Source organism: Peromyscus maniculatus, chromosome 2 (genome assembly GCF_049852395.1).
Source record: "Peromyscus maniculatus bairdii isolate BWxNUB_F1_BW_parent chromosome 2, HU_Pman_BW_mat_3.1, whole genome shotgun sequence".
NCBI lineage: Eukaryota > Metazoa > Chordata > Mammalia > Rodentia > Cricetidae > Peromyscus > Peromyscus maniculatus.
In genome coordinates, this window is record NC_134853.1 from 121051405 (window position 1) to 121074819 (window position 23415).

The 23415-nt window shown below is 43.0% G+C and overlaps 1 protein-coding gene across 1 annotated transcript in view; it reads left to right on the top strand.

Annotated features, from left to right (window-relative positions):
* The window catches only part of Ror1 (receptor tyrosine kinase like orphan receptor 1), a 371662-nt gene extending 348864 nt beyond the window's left edge, over positions 1 to 22798 (top strand). Inside the window, exons 8-9 of the mRNA XM_006974046.4 lie at positions 5802 to 6013; positions 18812 to 22798. Of these exons, the coding sequence (XP_006974108.1) occupies positions 5802 to 6013; positions 18812 to 20239 (1640 nt within the window). The 3' untranslated portion in view covers positions 20240 to 22798. The remainder of the gene's footprint in view (positions 1 to 5801; positions 6014 to 18811) is intronic.
* Positions 22799 to 23415: the final 617 nt, after the last annotated feature.

The following is a 23415-nucleotide window of genomic DNA, read 5'->3' on the forward strand; positions in this document are numbered from 1 at the left end:
TGACAACGTGAAGCAGGCAGTTTCACTGAAGTATAGCCCTCTATAATTTCATTTTGATTTGCTGTTTAACAATATTAGGCAAAGGTATATGGCAAATTATAAACCCACCAATGCTGCTACCACCCCACCCTCCATATCACCCATAAGGATGTCGTGCATCAGACAAGATTCTTGGTCAAATATTTTGCTGAAGTTTGGATGTATTGGATTTACCACTCTCAAATAGGTCTACTAAAAGTAAAGAAGTAAAAGTAGAACCCACATATAATCCACCAGTCTCATTTTGGGGTACTTATCTAAAAGAATTGAAGGCAGGATATTGAAGAGTTATTTAAACATTCATGTTCACTACAGCAACCCAAATACTTGTGAATGAATGGCTTTTGGCTAGTTTTATGTCACCTTGACACAAATTAGAGTCATTTGAGAGGAAGAGATCTCAACTGAGAATTGATATGGATAGACCTGTAGAGTGTTTTCTTGATTGATGGTTTATGGTTGATATGGGAGGGACCAGCTCACTGTGGGTGGTGCCATCCCTAGGCTAGTGGTCCTAGATGTTGTAAGAAAGCAGTCTGAGCAAGTCATGAGCAAGCCAGTAAGCAGTGTTCTCCCATGGCCTCTGCATCAGTTCCTGCCCTCACCTCCCTGGATGGCGGTCTGTAGGCTGTAAGTGAAATCAATCCTTTCCTCTCAAGTTGCTTTTGGTCCTGGTGTTTTATCATAGCAATAGAAACCCCAACTAAGACAAACTGGGGGAACATACATGCTATAGAACATTGTTCAGTTTTAAAAAAGAAGGAAATCCTGTCATATAGTACAATATGATAAACCATGAGGACATTATTCAAAGATAAGATAGTCACAAAAATAAATGCTGTGTGATTCTACTTTCATGAGACTCAAAAGCAGTCAAATTTGTCAAAATAGAAAGTAGAATGGTAATTGTTAGAGTGGGGTTGGAACGAGCAATAGAAATGGATAGAAGTTTTAATTTTGCAAGATGAAAAAGTTCTCTATGCCATTTGCCTGATGGTACAAATATATTTAGTGTCATTAAGCTATATGCTTAAACATGGTCAGTTTCATTCTATGTATTTTTAAAATTAAAAATCTTTTCCTAATTAAGAAAGATTGCTCCACTTTTTTTTTCATTTCACAGAGGAAGAGAACGAAGCTCTGAGTTTAACTTTAGTAAATGTGTACAGATTCTAAGATTTTCCCCTGCTGCTCACAAATGTGCTGTGTGCCCTTAGTGTAACTAAGACACTCACTGCAGAGGAATCAACTTCATCATTGACAGGAGCTATTTCACTTTTAAGCACAGGATTCATCTGAGAATACACAGTGTGTTCTGGGTGTTTCTAGACTCAAGTCAGGGGCTTAAATTCTGGGCACATCTGCCAACTGAAGACCTAATTATGGTTCCTCCTCCCTTAGCTTCTAGGCCTATATCAAAATATCACCAGTGCTGCTGTCCGCATTCTACGGACTCACTTATTCTATGGTTTTCAGATAAGTGGCAGGGATTCATTCCTCTTTTTTATGTTTTTTTTTTTACATCTTTTTCAGATGTCTTAAGATTTTTTTCATTTCCTTTGCATTCTAAGATTCTGTCAAATGTCTTCCCTCTTCTGTTTAAAATCAGCACATTTTGTTTGAACTCAAGAGGAACATCTCAGATGATAATTTCACTTATTAAAGTCCCTCTTAAATGAATCATGCTTTCCTTGCTTTAAGCCCCAGGATAAGAAAGAATATTTTCTGAATTGTATTTAATCACTAATCAAAGTATTGAATAGCCTTGTAAAAATAAAACAGGATGTAGGGTATGTGATATCAAGCTGTTGATTTTTGGAAGGAAATTGATCGTGTGATTTACTGCATTGTTGGTTCCCAAAACCCCAAGTACTCGACATGATATAACAAGTGCATTTAACTTTCAAAGTTGTCCCAATGTATTAAAAATCTCTAGCCAATTTCTCGGCAGTGCACTTGAGGTTCTGATACCTTTTCAAGTGAATAGTAAGAACAATGGCCCTTGTTCCAGTGTGATGTGTGCATCCGTGCCGAGTATGATCCCCACAGATAGGAGTCCTCGTTGAAAAGGAATCTTGGAACTCAAAATGATGAAAAGCATCCCATCCGATGCTGTGGGTAACTATCTGTGACTTAATTGAGGAAGCGTGGCAGTGTTGGTGGCAGAGGACACTGCTACTACCTAGCTTTGGCAAATAGTTTATCCTTTCTCAGCTTCAAGGTCTGTGCATGTAAACTGAGATCATGCCAAAGTGCCAGGTTAAAATGAGGAGTGAAAATGTGTAAACCGTAACACCCAGACAGGGGCAGGTGAGAGGGATCAGTGGGCAAAGGCGCTTGCAGTCAAGCCTGAGGACCTGAGTTTGATTTCCAGGATCCACCTGGTGGAAGGAAAAAGAATCAACTTCCTCACATTTTCTGACTCCTCAGGCATGCTGTGGCATACATACACCCCACCCCACCCCACCCCCCACCTCCCACACACACACCATATGCTTTTTTTTTTTTTAATTTAATGGTCAGGCAGTAGTTAGTTTTATAATTTCTCATAAAGGCTGGTCATTGTTCTATGGAGCATCTTTTTTTAAGGCTTCTTGTTGTTGCTGCTGCTGTGCCAGAAGATGGACCACCACCACCCCTTCTAGCCAAGAGCAGACAGTGGCATGGGAAAGGAATGGCCTCGAAGTCTTGGGATACCCTGAGCTTGTCTTCTCCCAACATGACCACCTACTGTCCCTTGGGACTGTTGCACTTGGCAAGGGGATTCTGCCTGCTGTGCCCCCACCGTCCTGTGTAAGCGGAGGAGCCAAGTCTGGGTGTGTTAACAGGATTTAGCCTCTTGAAGTTTATTCTCCAACAGACCCACAGGAGCATTTTTCCCAGACCGCCCATTTACAATAAAAGGCCTTCCTTCCGTGCATAATTTGATAGGGAATGAATGTAGAATAGACTCTTTTGTTGGCAGGCAGGTGAGACCCTACTTTCTCTTGTTGCTAAAACTCTGGGTTGGAAGAATAACGAGCGTTACATTAGTGGTAAATTAGCCTCATTCCTTTTGTAATCGTTACACTCATAATGATTTCACTGAAAAATCCAAGAATAACAGCAAGGATAGCCTGCTCATACCAAGAAATTCTATAATGTTAATAATATAGCATCCAACAACTGAATAGCAATTTTCAATTATCCAGGGTTCTTTCATGAACCTGATCCCATTTGAGTCTCACATGAACCAAATAAGATTGGGAGACTAGCTATTATTATTCCTGTTGAATACAGGAAAAGGTGGAGATCAGAGAGGGTGAGTCTTGCTTAAGGTTATTTGGACTTTCCAGCTCCAAATGTTTATCCCAGAATCCCCTTCTAAGGGAAAACTCTGAGTTGCAACAGATACTAGAAAAGGTACTTTCCATATTACTGTGTTTCCAGCAACTCTATGAAATCCAGAGGTTTTCATCTTACATACGAGTTTGTTCGGCACGGCTAAGTACTGGCGCAACTTGACCTAGATGATAAAGGCGGAATTCACAAGTGTCTGACTTCCACACTTGATCTTAGCCAAAAGGCCGAGAAGCAATAGTGTCTGACTTCCAAATGTATGCTTCCTTTACTCGGCCATATTGTCTCTAACCTGTGTGCACAGTGTGTGTGCACGAGTGCTCACACTAGAGCCTGTGGTGTGCATTCTCCCGCTTGCCTGATTCTTTTCTATCGACCCCAAGACACTGCAAACACAATCACTATCAGAGAGATTGTAATGTTTGTGTGAGCCCCCACGGTTCCCAGGTTTGCTATTTACACATCACAGTGGAAAGTGGAGAGCTGGAAACTTTGGTGCTACTCACTATCTTGCAGACCCCCCCCCCATGGCTCCCACCATGAGAAGAGAGGTACCTAAGATCAAACATTCAACCCTTGGGAGCACAGGGTCACAGCTAGAGCTGGGGGCATGGAGTAAAACCGATTGGGAGACACCCAGCTTCTGACCTGCCAGCTGCCTGTCCTCGGGCTAGCAAGTGGCTTAGTTACCCTGGCCTTCAGATTCCTCATTATAAAAATAGGGATATGCATGTTGCTTTTCCCCTGGAGTTGAGGTTGTCACCATAAAGTGAGTTCATTTTGAAAAGTACCCAGTAGTAATAGTGATAGCAAGCATAACTTTTCGCCAGTAGAAAAATAAATAGTAAAAATGCTATTTTTTTTTCATTGAGCTCAGTAAGCAAATGTAAAAACCCTTCCCCCAAGCCCTTGGGAGCGTCAACACACAGAGCGTTGTTCTCAACATCCAGTTTTGGGGGTTCCTTCTTAAGGTTACATACTGAATGTGTTTGAGAAGAAGGCAAAGTATGGCTGAGTACTGCGGCATCTCACCTAAAGAAAGCGTCTCAAAGAAGGTGGGAAAGTAACGACTATTTTCACTTACACCTGCCGAGGGGCCTCCTCATTTAAAGGGACTCCCTCCGGGTTGCATTGTCATTCTATTGATAGCTGTGCATCAGCATTACAGCATATTGTAATAACAGCTTCTCCATCCCCTTCTAAGACTGTGAGATTCCTAAAAACAGGGCCATGCAGCAATTCCTTCTACACTCCAGTTCCTAGAACAGATCTTGGCCCACAGTGGCTCACGATTGTTGACCCACTGAAGGACTGGAAGGATAGCCGGATGGAAGCGTGTTGATTCTTCTGTAGAGTAAATAAGCATCTCTGAATTTTGTGTCACTCAGAATGTTCACACTTTGGGTTTTGTTAAAGAAAGACAGCTGATCTTGGTGGTCAGGGTATGACATTTTCATAACCCCTCTAATCACCATCCTGTAATTCATGTGTTTATTTTACCAGACAAATAATTCATTGATGATGACATATGCCCAAAGCTTTTGGCTTTACTGGTCAGGCTCAAATTAATAAAAAGAAAAGCATACCTCATATCCTTCTATACATATTATATTCCTTGCCTAGAGATGGTAAAATGGATGTATAAGATTTCAAAACTATACTTCAAAGTGTTAGCACTCACAATTACTGGGTTCATATGAAACCATTCAAGACAAATTCTGGGGTTTCAAAAAGTGTCAAGTTATACAGCGCTTCTGTGTTGGAAGGACTTGTAGACACCCTCTAGAACATTTACTTCCCTTCTAGATGAGAGAAAGTGGGGCCAGATTGCTGAATGATTGGCTTGCGTTGCACAGCTTGCCAGACACTGAACTCAGCCTGCCTACAGGCCCCCACATTCCTAAGGCAGTGCCTTCTGAAACCAGGACCAGGATTCTACAGTGGTGTTGATCCTGGAAGGTTTGGGCCTGGCCCTGCATGCCCCTCACGCCCAAGGTTGAGGCATCTTGGAACTCAGGAGCACCATGCTGTGGCGGTTGACCTGGGCTGACCGCCAGTGGCGAAGAGCCCTGTGGTCTGCATTAAGGCTTCAATGTACACAGTCTGTTCACGTGTCACTTAACTTTTAAGGTGTGAGGGAAATGCAGGTCTGCTGCTGGAGAGGGGCAACGTCATAGGTTCCCTCACACATCCTAAACCTTCATAATGTCCCTCTGTGGTTTTCAAACATTTGAACTTTCAACTTTTAAACTTCAATAAACTATGTCGAGGTTTTGATAGAAACAAATCGTAATAAGTATTAGATTCTTTTTTTCCCCTCTGTGAATTTGTGTGTATAGAATAAATCGTTAAACTTTGCAATGTAATAGTAGACATTTTTGTTTTAACAAGTTTAACTCTTGCCCTTTTTGTTCTATACCCAGATTCCAAAGATTCCAAAGAGAAGAATAAAATGGAAATCCTGTACATTCTGGTGCCAAGTGTGGCCATTCCGCTGGCCATCGCCTTCCTCTTCTTCTTCATCTGCGTCTGCCGCAATAACCAGAAGTCGTCATCACCACCTGTCCAGAGGCAGCCAAAGCCCGTTAGAGGACAGAATGTAGAGATGTCCATGCTGAATGCATACAAGCCCAAGGTAGGATGAATGGCGCCCTTCAGGGGAGAGCAAACCACTGCGACCCTCCCACTTGACACGGGAGGAGACACAGACAGAGTTCAGCAAACACAGAGAAACAAACAAACCAAACTAACCCTGTAACTCCTCGGTCTTGGCCAGGAGCAGCTCAAGCTTCCTTTCAGCAGCTGTATCTGCCCCAGCCTGGGGCAAGCCAGACCACAGCCTTGCACTGGAACTGTCCGTCCGGTCGGGCCAGAACGGCTCTCTCTGCCAGGCCCACAGGGCTCAGAGTGTGAACTGGTTTTCAAATTCAAAGAAGGGAATTCCGTGCTCTTTTAACCAAAGTGAGAGAAAAGAGATCTAACGTTGTCTACCAACTTGCCTGTTTTATGGCACATGATGTAAACATAGGAATCTGTTATACTAGACTATATAATTTTGAGTGACTAATGGTAAATTATATGTCATGTGCTTTTTGTTGCTTTTGTTGTTGTTGTTGTTCCTTTTAATAGAAAGGTTTTCTTCCTGGCACTCTTTGAAGCTATCTACGGTAGTCCACCTGAGCCCTCCCCCTCTCTGCCAATCAAGCCCTTTTCTTGTTGCTTTTCCTACAGTCTTTCAACATGGGGGTTGCTTAAGGTCATGGTGAGGATGCCAGGGTCACTGGCCTTGCTCTGAATGCAGCTACTATTCTAGATCCAGCACTGTGGTCCCTGAGCTCTCCCTCTCAGGATGGCCAGCATCTCAGTCCAAGGCCCTTCTGCAGAGACTCATCCCAACAGCTCAAAATTCTTGCTTCCAAATGCTTGCCTTTTCATCTTGTTCCGATCTAGGAGACTATGCATGCAACAAATCTATTTGACTCCTCCCTATGTATTATTCTCTTGACCTTCATAATAAGAATTTTAGGAAAAACAATGTCTTTAGACTCAAACAACTCATCTCCTTGCTTATTAAGTAGAATGGAATTATGGAGACTATCACACCTCATATTATTTTATTTCACTTAATGTTTTAGACTTTTGTTTTAAAGTCTTCAAAACACATTTGCAGTTACAAAGTCATATTTGTGGGTGAAATTTTCAGGTTCTTTAAATGCCAAAAATTTACTTTCAAATATTGTTTCTTAAGCCAAACCAGTGCTCACTAGTTAAGTGTGAATTTCTACCACTTAAAATAATAATAATGCACATCCTAGAGGTGAGCTCATGTCAGATAGATTGGGGATGATGAGAAGAGAGGCACCATGCTTTTGAAATCCCAGCTTCTGGCTAGCTTGTTTGAATGCATTACCGTATTTAATGTTATGCCACACTCAATTCTTCCTACTTTATACTACTACAAGGGTGAAGGAGAGAAAAGGGGCTGGTATCGGTGCACATTCTCAGAGTCAGTGGGCTTTGGGGGACGTTTATATATACTATGCCTTCAAGATTCCTGTACAACAGCCATTGTTCTGGAAGTTTCTATCCCTGTCGTTTCTGTGTCATTAAGTTAGTAGCAATGGACACAGCATGCAGTAGCCACTGTCCTAGCGAATCAGTCCTGACTACTGAGTTGGAATTCATGGAATGGTGACTTCCACTCAGGAAAAAAAAAAAATATATGTATAGATAGATAGATAGATAGAGATAGAGATTAGCTTAGCCTTGCTCATTACCTTAATTCCATTCTTAGTGGAGGATTGCTTGTAATACACGATCTCTAACAGACAGAGATCTTTGAATTAACAGTTTTTCAAATAAAGAATTCAGAGAACTCTGTGGCATAAACAGAGAATGTCAGTACATACTGATTAATATAGAATACCAAGACAGGAGCTTTTATTTCCATGATCAAATTTGATTTTTTTGGGGGGGCGGGGGGTTGAGACAGGGTTTCTCTGTGTAGTTTTGCACCTTTCCTGGAACTCACTTTGTAGACCAGGCTGGCCTCACAGAGATCCGCCTGCCTCTGCCTCCTGAGTGCTGGGATTAAAGGCGTGCACCACCACCGCCCCGCCACCTTTGATCTTAATAGGTATTATACAAAGTAGATGCTAGTATGCTGTTATAGAAGTAGGGCAACCTAGACTCCCCTGGGGGGAAAAAAACAGATAAACAGTCACAGTCAATATCAAAGGCTTAATAATCCATGGCAATAAAATATGAGTAGAAGATTTTCTGGTTCTCAATAAAACCTTTGGTCTCATCAGCTCATAAAGTTTTTACAAAGTAATTCACACACGAAAGTGGGAAAAAGGATGAGTAAGCAGCTGGTGGATGCACTGGGACAATCTTTGCTGGGGAGCCAGAGGCACCCCTGGCTTCTCAGAAAGCTTGACGTGGCCAGGGTTACAGTCACAAACTGAGTGATGTGCCCCAGCCCCGGGGAGGAACATGTCAAATTTGGCCAAAGTAATAACCCTTCTCCACCCTCCGTGATCAAAGAGACAAATGTAAGAGGTATTGGCAGGAGACTCGATGGGGCAGACATTGTTTTCATTGTTTCCAATTTTTGACATATTCCTCCCAAAAGTTCCCAGTGTGGAGATTTCTCCAATACAGGACTTGGAATGTAGCCACAAATGGCTCACAAGCTCTTCTGGATCAAGCCAGGAAGTCGGGCTGGCTCAAGTACTGGGTTGGGGGAGGGGGGAAGAAACTACAAAACAAATGCTACCCCCTCCCCCACTCTCCTTAGGGAGTCGGCTCTGAGTTACCCAGTTGTTTGCTTTGGTTCTTACCAAGTGCCTTTCCTGAAAGAAGCACAGAGGGCTTTGTAGACCTTCAAGAACATTTCTAAATGTAAACAGTCAGTCTCTAAGACTTCTTTGAAAGGTCACTGCCGCATAAATATTGCATGTGCCTATAAAATCTAAAAGGAAGAGACACAAATAAGAAAGAAAGGGGAAAGGCCCAAGATCAAACCCACTCTGAGATGCAAACCGGACCTTTTGGAGCCGGGAATGAAAAGGGACTGAGGGGCTGATGCTGGCCTGCCCTGGCCTTCTTCAAATTTTTCCTTGTCCTATTAAAAAACCAGAGACCCCCACGTTCCGTATTTATCCAACTGAATGTGCCTTTCAGGGTGGAATCTATCTGTTTCCATCTTTCCTCACTGGTGGAACTGCTAACATTCCCCCTTAGTGTTTGCATTAAAGAGAGGCTTCTCCGGGAGATTAGACACCGACCCCTCCCCTCTCCCCCACCCCCCAAGACAGTAAGCAGCCTCAGCAGAGGCTGGCTGTAAGGTGGGCCTGGGCCCCGCAGCAGTAGGAGGAGATGCTGCAGAAAACGGCTCCTGATGGGCCTCAGTTTACCAGAGAGGTGCCTTAGCAGAGGGGTAACCAGACTGGAGGTAGACCTTTCTCCCCGTGGCACCCTCTCATGGCTCAGAGCCACCTAAGAAGCCAAGTAGCCCCTCACCAGTTTCTCAGACCTCCAGAAAAAGAAGTAGACTGTCTGGGGGAAGGGCTATGTTTGTTGTTTATTATCCGTTTTTTTTTTTTTTTTTTAATTTCAGCAAAATATTTTAAGCTACTTAATTTTTTAAAGAGTTTTCCAGTGGTACCCAAACTAAACGAGTCTTTTCTGTGCTGCATTGTGAATTTTAAAGTTTTTCAGTTGTTCTCTTTCTTTGGGTGCTTTGGTTTGGTGTAGAACTATAGAAAATGAGGGACCTGGAAACTCACTTCCCTTCCCTCTGCCTCTTGTCCCTTCCTCGACCTCCCCAAACCCTCCCAGTCCTCAAAAACAGACCATGGCATCTCATGTGTGACAGTCTGTGAAATAGGTCCCTCAGCAGGGACAGAGGACATTCAGCCTCCCATCTCCTCACCCGCCTGACTGACGGTCAGCAGGCAGGGGAAGAGGCTAAGAGGTGGGGGGAGCTTGAGAATGGTTCAAGAAAAGGAGGGCAGGCCTAGGCAGGTCACAGTCCAAGGAGCTACAGGGTCAAACTCCTGCATACAGCTCCTGACTGTTGGGAAGAGCTGCCCGGCATCCTGAAGATGGTAGCTTTGGATGAGTCCACCCTCGTGGCTTGCCAGCGGCTCTCTTTTTTAACGTCTAAGCTATATTTACGTCTGTCTTTCCTCTTCAGCCAGGGTGATGGCTGACCGTACTGAAGTGTGTGTGTGTGTGTGTGTGTGTGTGTGTGTGTGTGTGTGTGTGTGTGTGTGTCTCCATCCTTGTCTATGCATGCTTGTATGTGTACCATCCCTTTCCCAGGTCTGCCAAGCCCTGCTATGGTCTGACTGCCCTTTTTGAACACCTGTCCTTCCCAGGTATCACATCACTTGGTCCTCAATAACTTTCCCACTCAGAGGCTGGAGAGATGATTCAGTCCTTAAGAGTACTGGCTGTTCTTCCGGTGGAGCTGGCTTTAATTCCCAGCACCCATATGGCAGCTCACAACCATTGGTAACTCCAGGTCCAGGGCATCTGATGTCCTTTTCCAGCTTCCATGGGCACCAGGCATGTCTGTGGTGCACAGACATACATGCAGGCAAAATACCCCCATACATAATGTTTTGTTTATTTGTTTGTTTTTTAAGACAAGCCTTTCCCACTTAGTCTCCCAAAACTCCTGAGCTCACCACCCTATTGACATGGGCTCCTAGGGCTCATGGACAGTGCGATTTAATGCAGTGGCCCTCTCCAGGTCCCCATCCTCTTTATGTCTCCAAAGCATCCGATCATCCTAATCACCATCTCGAGATCCTTTTCCCATGGGCTTTCCTCCTGTCTCCTCCTCTCCTTTGCTACTGCTTCTTCACTTCCCTGGAAGGAAACAGCTCTTCTCTATTTTGTCTCATTCCATTCTCCAGTGGGCCTGAGCTCCCCCGGGTAAAATGACTCACCAACTCAGAAGGACCAGTCTCAAGCTATAAAGTCCATGCTGGTACCCCAGAGTCCCCAAGGTCTGAGCCTAACTGTTCTAGCCACATTTTTCTCCCAGTGTATTGCTAGAAGGTAGTCTGATAGTCTTCAAAGAGCCAGGATTTAGAGGTAGAAAGATTGGATTACAGATCTTGGCTCCATTATCTACTGGCATGAGATCTTAAACAAACCACTTACTTAACACTTCTCTGCACCTTTATTTTCTCACCTGGGAAGGAAAGATAAAAATAGTACTTAAGAAGGATGTGTTTGATGCTTTGAGGTAGTGTGTCTGGCACCTTGCTGGTAAAAATAGCAAGACATTCCTATTATTTTGGTTCCGCTGATAACTACAAACCTTTCTGAAGCCAGATGCTCTGAATAGGGCAGTGTGTGTTTGTTTAGAGGAAAACAACAGGACTCAGCAGCCCCCAGCACAACTTGGAGGAGACAAGCAAGGGAATCAGAGCTGAGACATAGACCCAACTCTAGACAGCTGTGGTACTGCTGGTGCCCATCCTGATGGCATAAATCCCTGCCTCGGTTCCAGGATAAAATGCATTAGGGTTGGAGAGAGTGTGACGGTGACAGCTTTGAGGGCACCCACTCCCTTATCTCAGCTGGAGAGCCCCTGTTCCAAAACTGCTTCTGGGGAATGAGCCTCGTTAATGGGGTCGTGAGTGGACTGACTGATACACTGCATCACTGGCGTGTATCACCACAGACTTTGCAAAACTTCCTGGGGAAGGAAAGTCTCGCTTGAGTCTAAGTTTGGGGTGAAAAAAACTAAAGCTTGAGATGAATATTCTTCCAAAGTCCCACAGGCAGCAGGAAACAAAGCCAAGCCTCCAACCAGTTCTGTATGGGTCCAAAGACTTGCTTTTAGTCCACTGCCTGAATTTTCATGTTTGCTGAAACACATGAGCCCATAGGACCACAGAGTAATCAATCTGTTATCAAAATTAGTGACATTAGGGGCTGGAAAGATGGCTTGGTAGTTAGGAGCATGTACTCTCTTGCAGAAGACAGGAGTTCAGTTCCTAGCACCTACATTAGGCAGCTCATAACTTCCTTTAACTCCAATCCCAGGGATATACCCTCTTCTGAACTACACAGGTACCTACACTGATATGTATACACACACACACACACACACACACACACACACACACACCAACTTTAAAAAATTACAGACACCTGTTCTGTTGCATTTCTGAGCAGAAAAGAAACGTACCCATGGACATTATAAAGAAACTGCACAGAACCAATCTAACATTCACACTATCAAACAGTTACACTATGAAGAAAATGAACACTTCTAAAGTTAAATCCCTTTCAGAGAGGTACGGCTGATCTCTGATCAAATGAGGAAGGTCTGGGTTGAACCTCCCTCTAGAATTTGACTGCATGAGACAAAAGCCTCTTAGTTTAGCTGTGGTCTCTGAAACGATCCACAACCATCCAAAGGCTGGCTGCTAAACCTTTAGAATGTAGCCATCTCTGTTTTATGAGTGGGGTCAATTGTTTCACAAACCTAACGCTGTTTACCTAAGAACCAATGAAATATACAGAAAAGGAAGGTGGGCCCTGGAGGCAAGCACAGTCCACCCACCAAGGCACCCCAATTGAAATACTTTCCCAGGCCCATGTTTATTTCAGCCAAGGGTGCCACTCCCAGGTTCTGTTCACTTACCCAGTATCCAACAGAATGTCAACATGTAAGGGCAAGCTCAGAGACCAGAACATTCTTCAGCTTTGGACATCCCATTCACCTGCCAATAGTCACTATGGTTTTAAGATGGAGAGCCCCCCAAGGATCAAGAGAAAATTCCACAGCCCTTTCCAGAGAAGTACTCAAACTTGGGGGGTCAGACTTACTTAGATTTAAATCTTGGCTCCATCATTTAAGGGTTGTGCTTCTCTAGTTGCTTAAGTAGAGCAACTAGTTAACTGCTGAAAGCCTTACTATCTTCATTCATGAAATGGAGAAATCACAGGATGAAACTCAGGATGATGATAAGGATTGGATTGAGTTTTGGAAAAAGTGCTTATCACAGAAAGACAAGGAAGCATGGTGGAGTTCCTGGTAAAGGGCTTCTGAAGTCTGAACTGAGCCTCTGCTAGCCAATGAGGAAAACACACACACACACACACACACACACACACACACACACACACACACACACACACACACAGCCATTTTATGCTCTTAATGTTTAGCACATGACAAGGATTCAAATATGTGGCTGCTAAAGGCTTTCTGACATTAATGCAGAAGCTGTGTTTCTTCTCACATGCAAGTCAGTATGTAAACTCTGGCTCTTCCACAGTATTGGTATCTATGTTATCACATGACTCAGTATATTAATATAGATTAGAGTAGTTGTGTGGCAGATGAAACCAGCCATTAAGATATATCCTAGGTAAGTGGCTCTACATTGAAGGTGTAGCTGAGCTATCTCACCAACCTTGACTCTCACTAATACCTCAGGACATATTAATACAGTATAGCACAGAAAAACATGAGCTGGGAGCTGTTCACTGGTTGGTAACTAGTTCTTTTCTTCCCCCTGGCATTCCCGAAGCATCTTTTTAAGCACTTATGGATCAGAATTGTTCCACCAGCTTCTTCAGCTACCCTGTGATCACTCTTCACAAATGAAGCAGGGGACCCAGATGGCTGACCTGGCAATGCCCTCTTTCTACATCCCACTACCAAAACTACACCTCTCATTTTTGGTAGGACCAGGCCCTGTCTCAAGTGTCGTGATGTGGAACCTTCTCTGCCCTTGTAAATGCTTGTGTTCAGGGTACAATCTGCTTTTAAAACAAACACCACAGGGTCACAGTTGGCCTGGCCACCAAAACATGGGAAGTGACTTTACTTTGAGTGACAGGGAAGGCAGGGGCTGCAGGGGGAAGCTTCAAGGTGACCTTGTGGATAGAAACTTCAGCAGTCTTCCGTTAGTACCTGCTGTTGGAGCCTCCTTACCTCTCTAGCTCTAGGCTCTCTTCCCCTCCCACACTACACTGTAGCGCCCTCCCATGCAGAGAAGAGGAAAGCCTTATCGGGAGCTTTGCACTGTAAATGGCCAGGGCCACACAGAATCTCACCTCACTTCCTGGGATGATCTAGTCACCTATGTAAAAGGAGCAAGAGTCAGCAAGCCTACCACTCTCCTGCCTGAGGCCTCATTTCAAATGTACTCTCACCTGAGGTGAAACTTCCCCAAAGTAGAAAAATAAAGTCACTGAGATGGCTCTTGTTACCCATCCGTGCTCATCTCTGTACTAAAAAGTGTTCTAAAGCTCTGTCCATGGCTCATCACTTCCATACAACACATTAAGAGACAGGAAAAGGAACATCCCTACGTACTGTTCATCCCTCAGTCAAAGGCCACCACCATCATCTTAGCCTCAGGATCTGGGTCTTGACCAGACCTAGAACAAACACATATAGGTCTCGAACTTACACGTTCTTTCCCTTCTGCATGAGCTCATCTGCACTCTAGCCCAGTGGTTCTCCCAAATGACTGGGGGGAAGAAACCCTATCCGACCCTGGCCAATACATTGACTTCTGCATCAAATTTTCCCCTCCCCCACCAAAAATGATATAATTTTTAAAGCTGAACTGAGGCAGATGTGTGTTTACTTTGAGAAGGAAAAATGTTAACATTTAAACTGAAAGCCTGCTTCGGTTTTAAGGTACTTAATTGCCTTACAGCCTATAATAAACCCAGCCCATCTTGTCATTCAACTAATGGAGGGAGTGATGGAGAGATAGGACCGGGACCCTGCTCTTCCCAGGCTGCCTTTGTACTTGGTTTACTTTGGCACCATGCCTCGTGTGTATTTTACACTTCTTTACATTTTGTACATCCCTGTATGACAAATACTTGTCAAACAAAAACTAAACAGATTTATAACCCCTTAACTTGAAATGAGCCAAAATTGAGCTGCCAGAACTTTCTGACTTCATTTTCTTTCGTAGTTTCCACTGCGTTGGTTCAAACAGACAAACCCCACTTGGGGTCAAGCAGAGGTCATTTCACTTTCATTACTAAAATATAATTTACAATATGCCAGACCTAAACAAGTTTAGCCTAAAGGGTTTGTATAATGTAAACCATCTGTTCCTTAACAATACAGCTAATTTCCTGCCATCTCCGAGCAGTCTACTGACGGCTTCTTTTAAGGGGTTTTATGATTTTTTAACTAGTTAAGGATTTATGTAAAATTTGAAAATGAGTCTGTAGTTAAGACTCATTTGTACTAAGTAACTTGAGCATTTTTTTAATGCAAATCACTGTGTAAATAGCTCCCCTGAAACTAAGCTTGGAGAATGGGTTTCTGGGCATTTTTTAGGCCGGCTCACTACACAGGTGTTCTAAAGGAAAGCGTTTCTGAACTCCACCGTTTTAGATATTTCCCTACTCATTCCCATAGCAGACGCTCAAATGTGGATTAGGGTGACTCTCGTAAACCTTTCCCTCCTTAGATAAGTCAGAGAAGACACACTTAGCTCCATGCTGTCTAATTTATCAGTGCTGATGAGAAATGACAAGATGCAATTGGGTCAAAATGTAGCCTTTTGTGTGCCTGAATAGAAAGAAAGAACTATTTATAACACCTTAGAATACACCACCATCATTCCCTACTTCCAATTCAGGCAAGTCTCAGAGCCCTGCTCAGCCTCCAGAGCCACTGATGTGACTGGCCTGACTGGCCAGAGCCTCAGAATAGCTTTCCTGAACATTCTCTCTTCTTTCTCTTTCCTCCTCCTCTGCCTATAAAGTGACGAAAGGAGTTTTTGCAAAGGTGGATGTGAGAGAAGGAATTTGTTAACTCAGTGGAGGGAGGGGCACTTCCAAAGACTGGGGCCATAGGCCAAGCCCTTGCCAAGGTCCTGCTCACCTCTTCTCTTCCTGTACCCCCAAATCTGGCCTGTTCTTGTCTCTTTCCCACCTGATCTCTACCTCCACCCACACATCCCAGAAAGAGGAGCAGTCTGCCAGCTGCTCAACTTCTGACCTGCCCTCGGGATCCAAATGAATTCTACATCAATTTGAAAAACACTTTTGAAAGACACTAAACAACTATACCAAACCAGAGAAAGTCTTAGAAAAGAAACTTAAAACACATTTAAAAAAAAAAATAAAGGGAATTGAAAGTACTCTGTAGGATTAATTGAGGCTGGATGCAGATCTAAGTCGTTCACAAAAGTTAATCCACTTGAGGATGGCGTCACAGAAGTGAAGAAACTCAAGGCTAACAGCGACCACACAGGACCCACCTCACAGGCCTGTGCTGTTGGTCAATATTTGTTGCGTGCTGTTCAGGAATGAACTAGTATTAGTAGCAAACAGCAGATCTAAGATGTAAACTCAGATTCACTTTGATTCAAAACTCAGTGATTTGAACTACACCTTTCTGCCAAGGGTTAACTTGGTGTAGGAGAGCATCGGGTTTAAGTCCTTATTCTCAGTCTGGTAGGCCATTGGTTTATTTCCTACTCCTCATTTTCCCAAGAGAGACTTTAGTGCTCAGTCCCTTACCCTTCTCTATCATCAAAACCCAGAACTCCTGTTCAGGTGAAAAAGCAACTAACACCTACTATACTGTTTAAAAGGCCAGGGCATCCGTTGGATTCCTGTAGGTTTTTTTTGTTTTGTTTTGTTTTGCTTTGTTTTGTTTTGTTGTTGTTTTTTTTTTCCCCGAGACAGGGTTTCTCTGTGTAGCTTTGCACCTTTCTGTAGACCAGGCTGGCCTCGAACTCACAAAGATCCACCTGCCTCTGCCTCCCAAGTGCTGGGATTAAAGGCGTGTGCCACCACCGCCGGCTTCCTTTAGTTTTTTTAATTACCATCAGCTATCATGGGAATTCTTATTTTAATGTCATGCAGCAGGAGGGATTCATTTTGGGTTACTCTTATCAGAAAAAGTAAGATCATTCCCATGCTATGAAAAATAAAACACCTTAATTCATTATGTTTCTCATTTCCACACCTTCTCTCCCAAAGGAAGTCCATCAGATCCCACAAGAATCATACCCTAGGGGTTGAGGATGGAGTCCAGTAGTAGAGTGTGTGCGGAGCATGCATGAGGCCCTGGATTCAATCGCCTGAACCAAAAGGCAGAAACAATCAATCTAGACCAATTGTTCTCAACCTGTGGGTCGAGACCATAGGAAAGCACATATTTCTGATGGTCTTAGGAACTGAGACACAGCTCAGTAGCAAAACTACAATTACGTTCTACCTGTTATACAATGGTTCTCATCCTGTGGGCTGTGACCCCCTTGGGGGTCCAATGACCCTTTCACAAAGGTTGCCTAAGATCATCAGAAAAACACAGGGATTTACATTATGGTTCATAACAGTAGCAAAATTGCAGTTATAAAATAGCGATGAAAATAATTTTATGGTTGGGGGTCACCACAGCATGAGGAACTGAATTAAAGCAGCATTAGCAAGGTTGAGCACACTGATCTAGACCATGTAAGTAGAACAGTAGGGAGACCTATACTGGCAGAAAAGAAATTCCTGATTAGTCAGATGGAAAGACTAATGTATGGTTTTAAATGTAATGACTTTGTTAGTTAGTGGGTTTTTTTTTTAAACCTAATCCTAAAATGTTTAATGAATAAAAAAGCTGAGATGAAGCATCTCTACCTCCACCCCTCTCCTTCTAATTCCCACTTCTGTACTCTCTCCTAGCTACTGCTGTTCTGAGATTCCTTTCCTTGGCTTTCTAAATTTTCTTACGCATATACAAGGAAATATGGACAGGTTCATATCTCTCTCTCTCTCTCTCTCTCTCTCTCATTTTTTGGTTTTTGGTTTTTTGTTTGTTTGTTTTTCAAGACAGGGTTTCACTATGTAGCTTTAGAGCCTTTCCTGGAACTCGCTCTATAGACCAGGCTTCCTTGGGAACTCACAGAGATCCATCTGCCTCTGCCTCCCTGAGTGCTAGGACTAAAGGCGTGTGCCACCACCACCTGCCTATTGCTCCTCTTTATGTATGGCACTAGCTTCTCTGCTTTTTATGAACTAAAAGCAGTAGAAATTTAAATTCCATCCCATGCCTGCACATAAAAAGCATCCTTGTCTTTCACAACTTTACAATATTCTATTTAGTAGACCCCCACACACACATACACATACATTTTTTTATGCCTAGGAGTTAAACCCAGAGACTTGCACGTGAAGGCACTCTTTTTTTGTTTGTTTGTTTGTTTTGGTTTTGGTTTTGGATTTTAGAGACAGGATTTCTCTGTGTAGCTTTGTGCCTGTCCTGGATCTCACTCTGTAGCCCAGGCTGGCCTTGAACTCACGCAGATCTGCCTGCCTCTGCCTCCTGAGTGCTGGGATTAAAGGAGTGTGCCACCACCACCCGGCTATGAAGGCACTCTTAAGCCTTGAACTATCTTCCCAGCTCTTGTTGAGACTGGGTTTTGGCTCAGGCTTGCCTCAAACTCCTGACATTTCCGCCTCTGTTTTCTGAGTGCTAGGATTGCAGACATATGCTTCCATGCCAGCTCTGCCTTGTTGTTGTTTGTTTGTTTGTCTCCCTTTTCTGTTTACTTGTTTGTATGATCTTGGGGGATCTTGTTCTCTTTCTAAGATAGGAACTCACTGGGTAGCCTAAGATAGCCTCTATCTTCCTGCCTCTGACTCCACAATGCTAGGATTACATGCATCTGCTACCACACCCAGCTTCTTCAAAAGTTATTACAATCAGTCTCCTCTAGGGCGATCCTTGAGTCATTTCAGTACTGTAACGGGTAGAACTATATAAATAACCATGGTCTGCAGGGAATTGCAAGTCCCTTTACCATTACATTCAGCACAAGTATCTCTCCTATTTACCTTAGATATATGCCCCACCTTTCCTTTCAATGCCAAGATGTCTGGCTTGAAGAAAGGTTTAACCCATACTTTCCCTTTCTTACAGAGCAAGGCTAAGGAGCTGCCTCTTTCTGCTGTGCGTTTCATGGAAGAACTGGGTGAATGTACCTTTGGAAAAATCTACAAGGGCCATCTCTACCTCCCAGGCATGGACCATGCACAGTTGGTGGCTATCAAGACCTTGAAAGACTATAACAACCCCCAGCAGTGGACAGAATTTCAACAGGAAGCTTCTCTCATGGCGGAATTACACCACCCCAATATTGTATGCCTCCTCGGTGCCGTCACCCAGGAACAACCTGTGTGTATGCTCTTTGAGTATATGAACCAGGGAGATCTCCATGAGTTCCTCATCATGCGATCCCCGCATTCAGATGTCGGCTGTAGCAGCGACGAAGACGGGACAGTAAAGTCTAGTCTGGACCATGGAGATTTCTTGCACATCGCAATTCAGATTGCAGCTGGCATGGAATACCTGTCTAGTCACTTCTTCGTGCACAAGGACCTTGCAGCTCGCAATATTTTAATTGGAGAGCAACTGCATGTAAAGATTTCGGACCTTGGGCTTTCCAGAGAAATTTACTCTGCCGATTACTACAGGGTGCAGAGTAAGTCTTCCCTGCCCATTCGCTGGATGCCTCCGGAGGCCATCATGTATGGCAAATTCTCCTCTGATTCCGATATCTGGTCTTTTGGGGTTGTGTTGTGGGAGATTTTCAGCTTTGGACTCCAGCCATATTATGGGTTTAGCAATCAGGAAGTGATCGAGATGGTGCGGAAGCGACAGCTGTTACCATGTTCTGAAGACTGCCCGCCGCGAATGTACAGTCTCATGACCGAGTGCTGGAATGAGATTCCTTCCAGGAGACCGCGCTTTAAAGACATCCATGTCCGGCTTCGCTCCTGGGAGGGCCTCTCAAGTCACACCAGCTCTACCACTCCCTCAGGTGGAAATGCCACCACGCAGACCACCTCCCTTAGTGCCAGCCCTGTGAGTAACCTCAGCAACCCCCGGTTTCCCAATTACATGTTCCCGGGCCAGGGAATTACGCCACAGGGCCAGATTGCTGGTTTCATTGGCCCAGCGATACCTCAGAACCAGCGCTTCATCCCCATCAATGGATACCCAATACCTCCGGGATATGCAGCCTTTCCGGCGGCCCACTACCAGCCTGCAGGGCCTCCCAGGGTGATTCAGCACTGCCCACCTCCCAAGAGTCGGTCCCCAAGCAGCGCCAGTGGGTCGACCAGCACTGGCCATGTGGCCAGCTTGCCCTCATCAGGATCCAATCAGGAAGCAAACGTTCCTTTGCTACCGCACATGTCAATTCCAAATCACCCCGGTGGAATGGGTATCACTGTTTTTGGCAACAAATCTCAAAAACCCTACAAAATAGATTCAAAGCAACCATCGTTGCTTGGAGACTCCAATATTCATGGGCATACCGAATCTATGATCTCTGCAGAAGTATAAAATGGGTGACTTTTGTAAATACTCTCTACCGGACAAACTAAAAAGTGGCGGAAAAGATTTATATTCAAATGTTTTTATTGAAGGTTCTCATTTAGCAGACATTGCAAACCAGTGTCTTCTGTGAAGTTTAACGGTGTCTTACTGGAAAGACACTAGCCAGGAAAAAAAGAATGCATTGTGGGATTTTCACTCCATCATGGTGTGTGGTACGGTGTTGGTTTCAAGTGCTGAAAACCAATGAAGAGAAACAGAACATTGTAATTACATAGTAAACCAAAAAAGAAAGTCCAATGGTGCTCCGTGTATTTGCCTTTGGTCACCATGGCTGATCTACCCCCAAAATGTATATACTGTAGCGTTTGTCTACCTGCTGTCTCTACTTCAGGACAGATGTTCAGGAACTATTTTGATTCAACCTAGACTCTAAGCATGTTTGAACAGAAGTGGTGTTTAGCACCACAGAGGGAACTTGAGGCTACATTTTAAATCTCGGATGGAAATGAACCATACAGACTTGTCATGTCCACCGAAGTCCTCTCGGTAGTCAGGCTTCTCTGGGATGGTGTAGGGTGTTTATGTGAACCTCCTCTTCTCATCATGAAGGTCTTTTCCAGGCCCCTTTTCCACAATGTGTTTACACGGACCCTAAAGAAGGTAGATGTGGATGCTGGAAATGACTGTAGATTACAGTTTGGGTTATTGCTTTAGGAATGGGGCCCCCAAGGAGGCAGAGTCAGGAAAATGGTCCCTCAGCCTGGATCAATATCCATGGGAGAGAGACAGGGTTATTGCACTGTTCCTTTGGTCAGCCTCTCTCTATAGGAGTGTCCCCAGACCACTGATGCTGATGCTAGAGGCGGGCACACACACAGCCATGCCTTGCAGACTGTGTACAAGTTGGCCAAGGTCTTGGGATAGACTGTTGATAGACTGTGAGCAAGAGGAAACCCTGTGATGATGCCAGTAGCCAGCAAATTTAAACTCTCACTTTTCTTCTCATTTTTCTTGGAGATGTTCACCGATTATATTCTATCACCAAGAAGTTGAACAATTTATTCACAGAGCTAGCTGGAATCCAAAGACTACATATCCTATTTTGCAAAACATTATAGGATGTCTTTTTTTAAAAAAACATACTGAGTTCTCTCAAAGATTGCAAAACTCCAGATTCCTTAACTTGGCAAAAAAGCAATTTGATCCGACCAGCTTGCCTTCCTTAGGGGGTGACATCAAGTGTGCCCATCCTGGCATTTACTTGCCAACTACCTTTTACCAAGTTCAGAATTCTTGTGGGATTCAAGTTTGCATAGAAAAGAATGTTAAACTTGATTTTTATCTTATTAAAAATAACTCCTTTATTCTAAGAAAAATATCAGCAAGTCTTGCTTTTATTTTAAAGCTATAGAGACTTACAGACTTATAAGATGCAAAATAAAACCTGAAACTACTTCATTGATGAAAGAAATTTTCTTGAAGGGAATATAAGAAAGTTAGGAAGACCTTGATGTTTCTGCCTTTTAAGGTAGAATTTGCATAAGAAATCTAGGAAATCTGTCTACCAAAATGTGCCTACGTTTTCCCAAATAAACATGAACTTATAGGTACTGTGAACTCAAAAGAGTTGGCTATATTCAGATTTACTGGACAATAAATTAAAAGCTATTTTGTGGCATGAATAAGCTGATTCTATGTAACATTTCTTGAAGTTGAGTAGAGGAGGAGATTTGTATCCTTTTGTTGCTATGCAACTATATAACGATGACGCTTCAAACCACAATTTTGTATATGATATGACAATCAATTGTTTTCCAAGGATATTTATTTTGAGTAAACACAGTCTCAGTGAATCTGAGTTTTCAAGGAGTCCCTTAAAGGGGGATTAGCATTCCATGAGCCAGTAAGAGACCTTCTCTGGAAAGTCATTATTATGGTTAAAAGAAATAAATTCAACTTAGTTTTTTACAAAGAACTATAACATTTATTTTTAAGCCTTTTATAATAACTGAAGCCATTAAGGTGAGCTAACGAAATTTCAAAACCACTTGCTATAATTATTAAAACAGTGCTGTGATGCTGCAGCATGCAGCCTCTTTTGTATTAAATGGTACCTTTTTTCACAAGCTGAAAAATCTTTCACTCTGTTGACAATGTTTTGTAAGCTAATTTTATTTTCAGGTGTTTCTTTTTTTATTTCTCTGCACAAAACTGTTTATGGTTTGTATCACAGAAGTGAAAATATATCTGCATTTTTATATCTGGTCTGTTTCCTTATTTCCTTTGCTTGTTTTTAACTCAATGTAGATTGTCTTCAAATATATAATGGCGATGTTCAGATAGCTCACACTACCATATCTTTCCTTATTCTCACTGCATGCATTTAATCACTGTATCAATGTTTGATTTGTTCTTATGGGCATTCCAAATAGAAAAACATGGACTTGTAATGACCAAAAGACTATTTTATATTGAGGATATATGCATATGTATTTCACCACCAGAGATGATATTAAACACTGATTATTTTATGCTGCTGTTTATTAAAATGTTTACTATAAAATATGTCCTGAATATTGCTGTCATAGGAGCCTTTGGAAATCTTCATATTATTTCTAATGATTAACATTTCTTAGAAAGAGGAATCACAATTCTTATTTTTTGCCTTACTTCAATTAAATGATATTTTTAAAATTTTTTAAATAGACTCCACAGGGCTGGAAATATAGCTCAGAGATGCAGCACTTGCCTAACATGCATGACGCCATAGGTTCAAGCCCCAGCCCTACAAAAGAAACCTGGTTTGGGCATCGTTTTGTTAGTGGCCAAAGGTGGAAGAAGAATCCTGATGATTTCATAACCAAGTATAATCTGCCTGTAGATGACAAGCTTTGGACTTTTAAAATCAAAATGATGTATTTATAATGGAAGGTAAAAAATAGAAATAGGATTGAAGTTGAGTTATTTTCTACCTTGATGTTTCCATATGAACTTAGCAGAACTCACTCACGCTTTCAGACTCTAAAGATTGTCTGTGCATATCTTCTCATGTCCAGCTTAGATTCCAACCATTTGGTAAAATAAAAGAGTTGCACCATTTACTTGATGCAATATCACTATAACCTTGATTTGCCCAACAGAAAGAGCTCCCATCCAGCAATTAATACACACTGTCAAGGAAA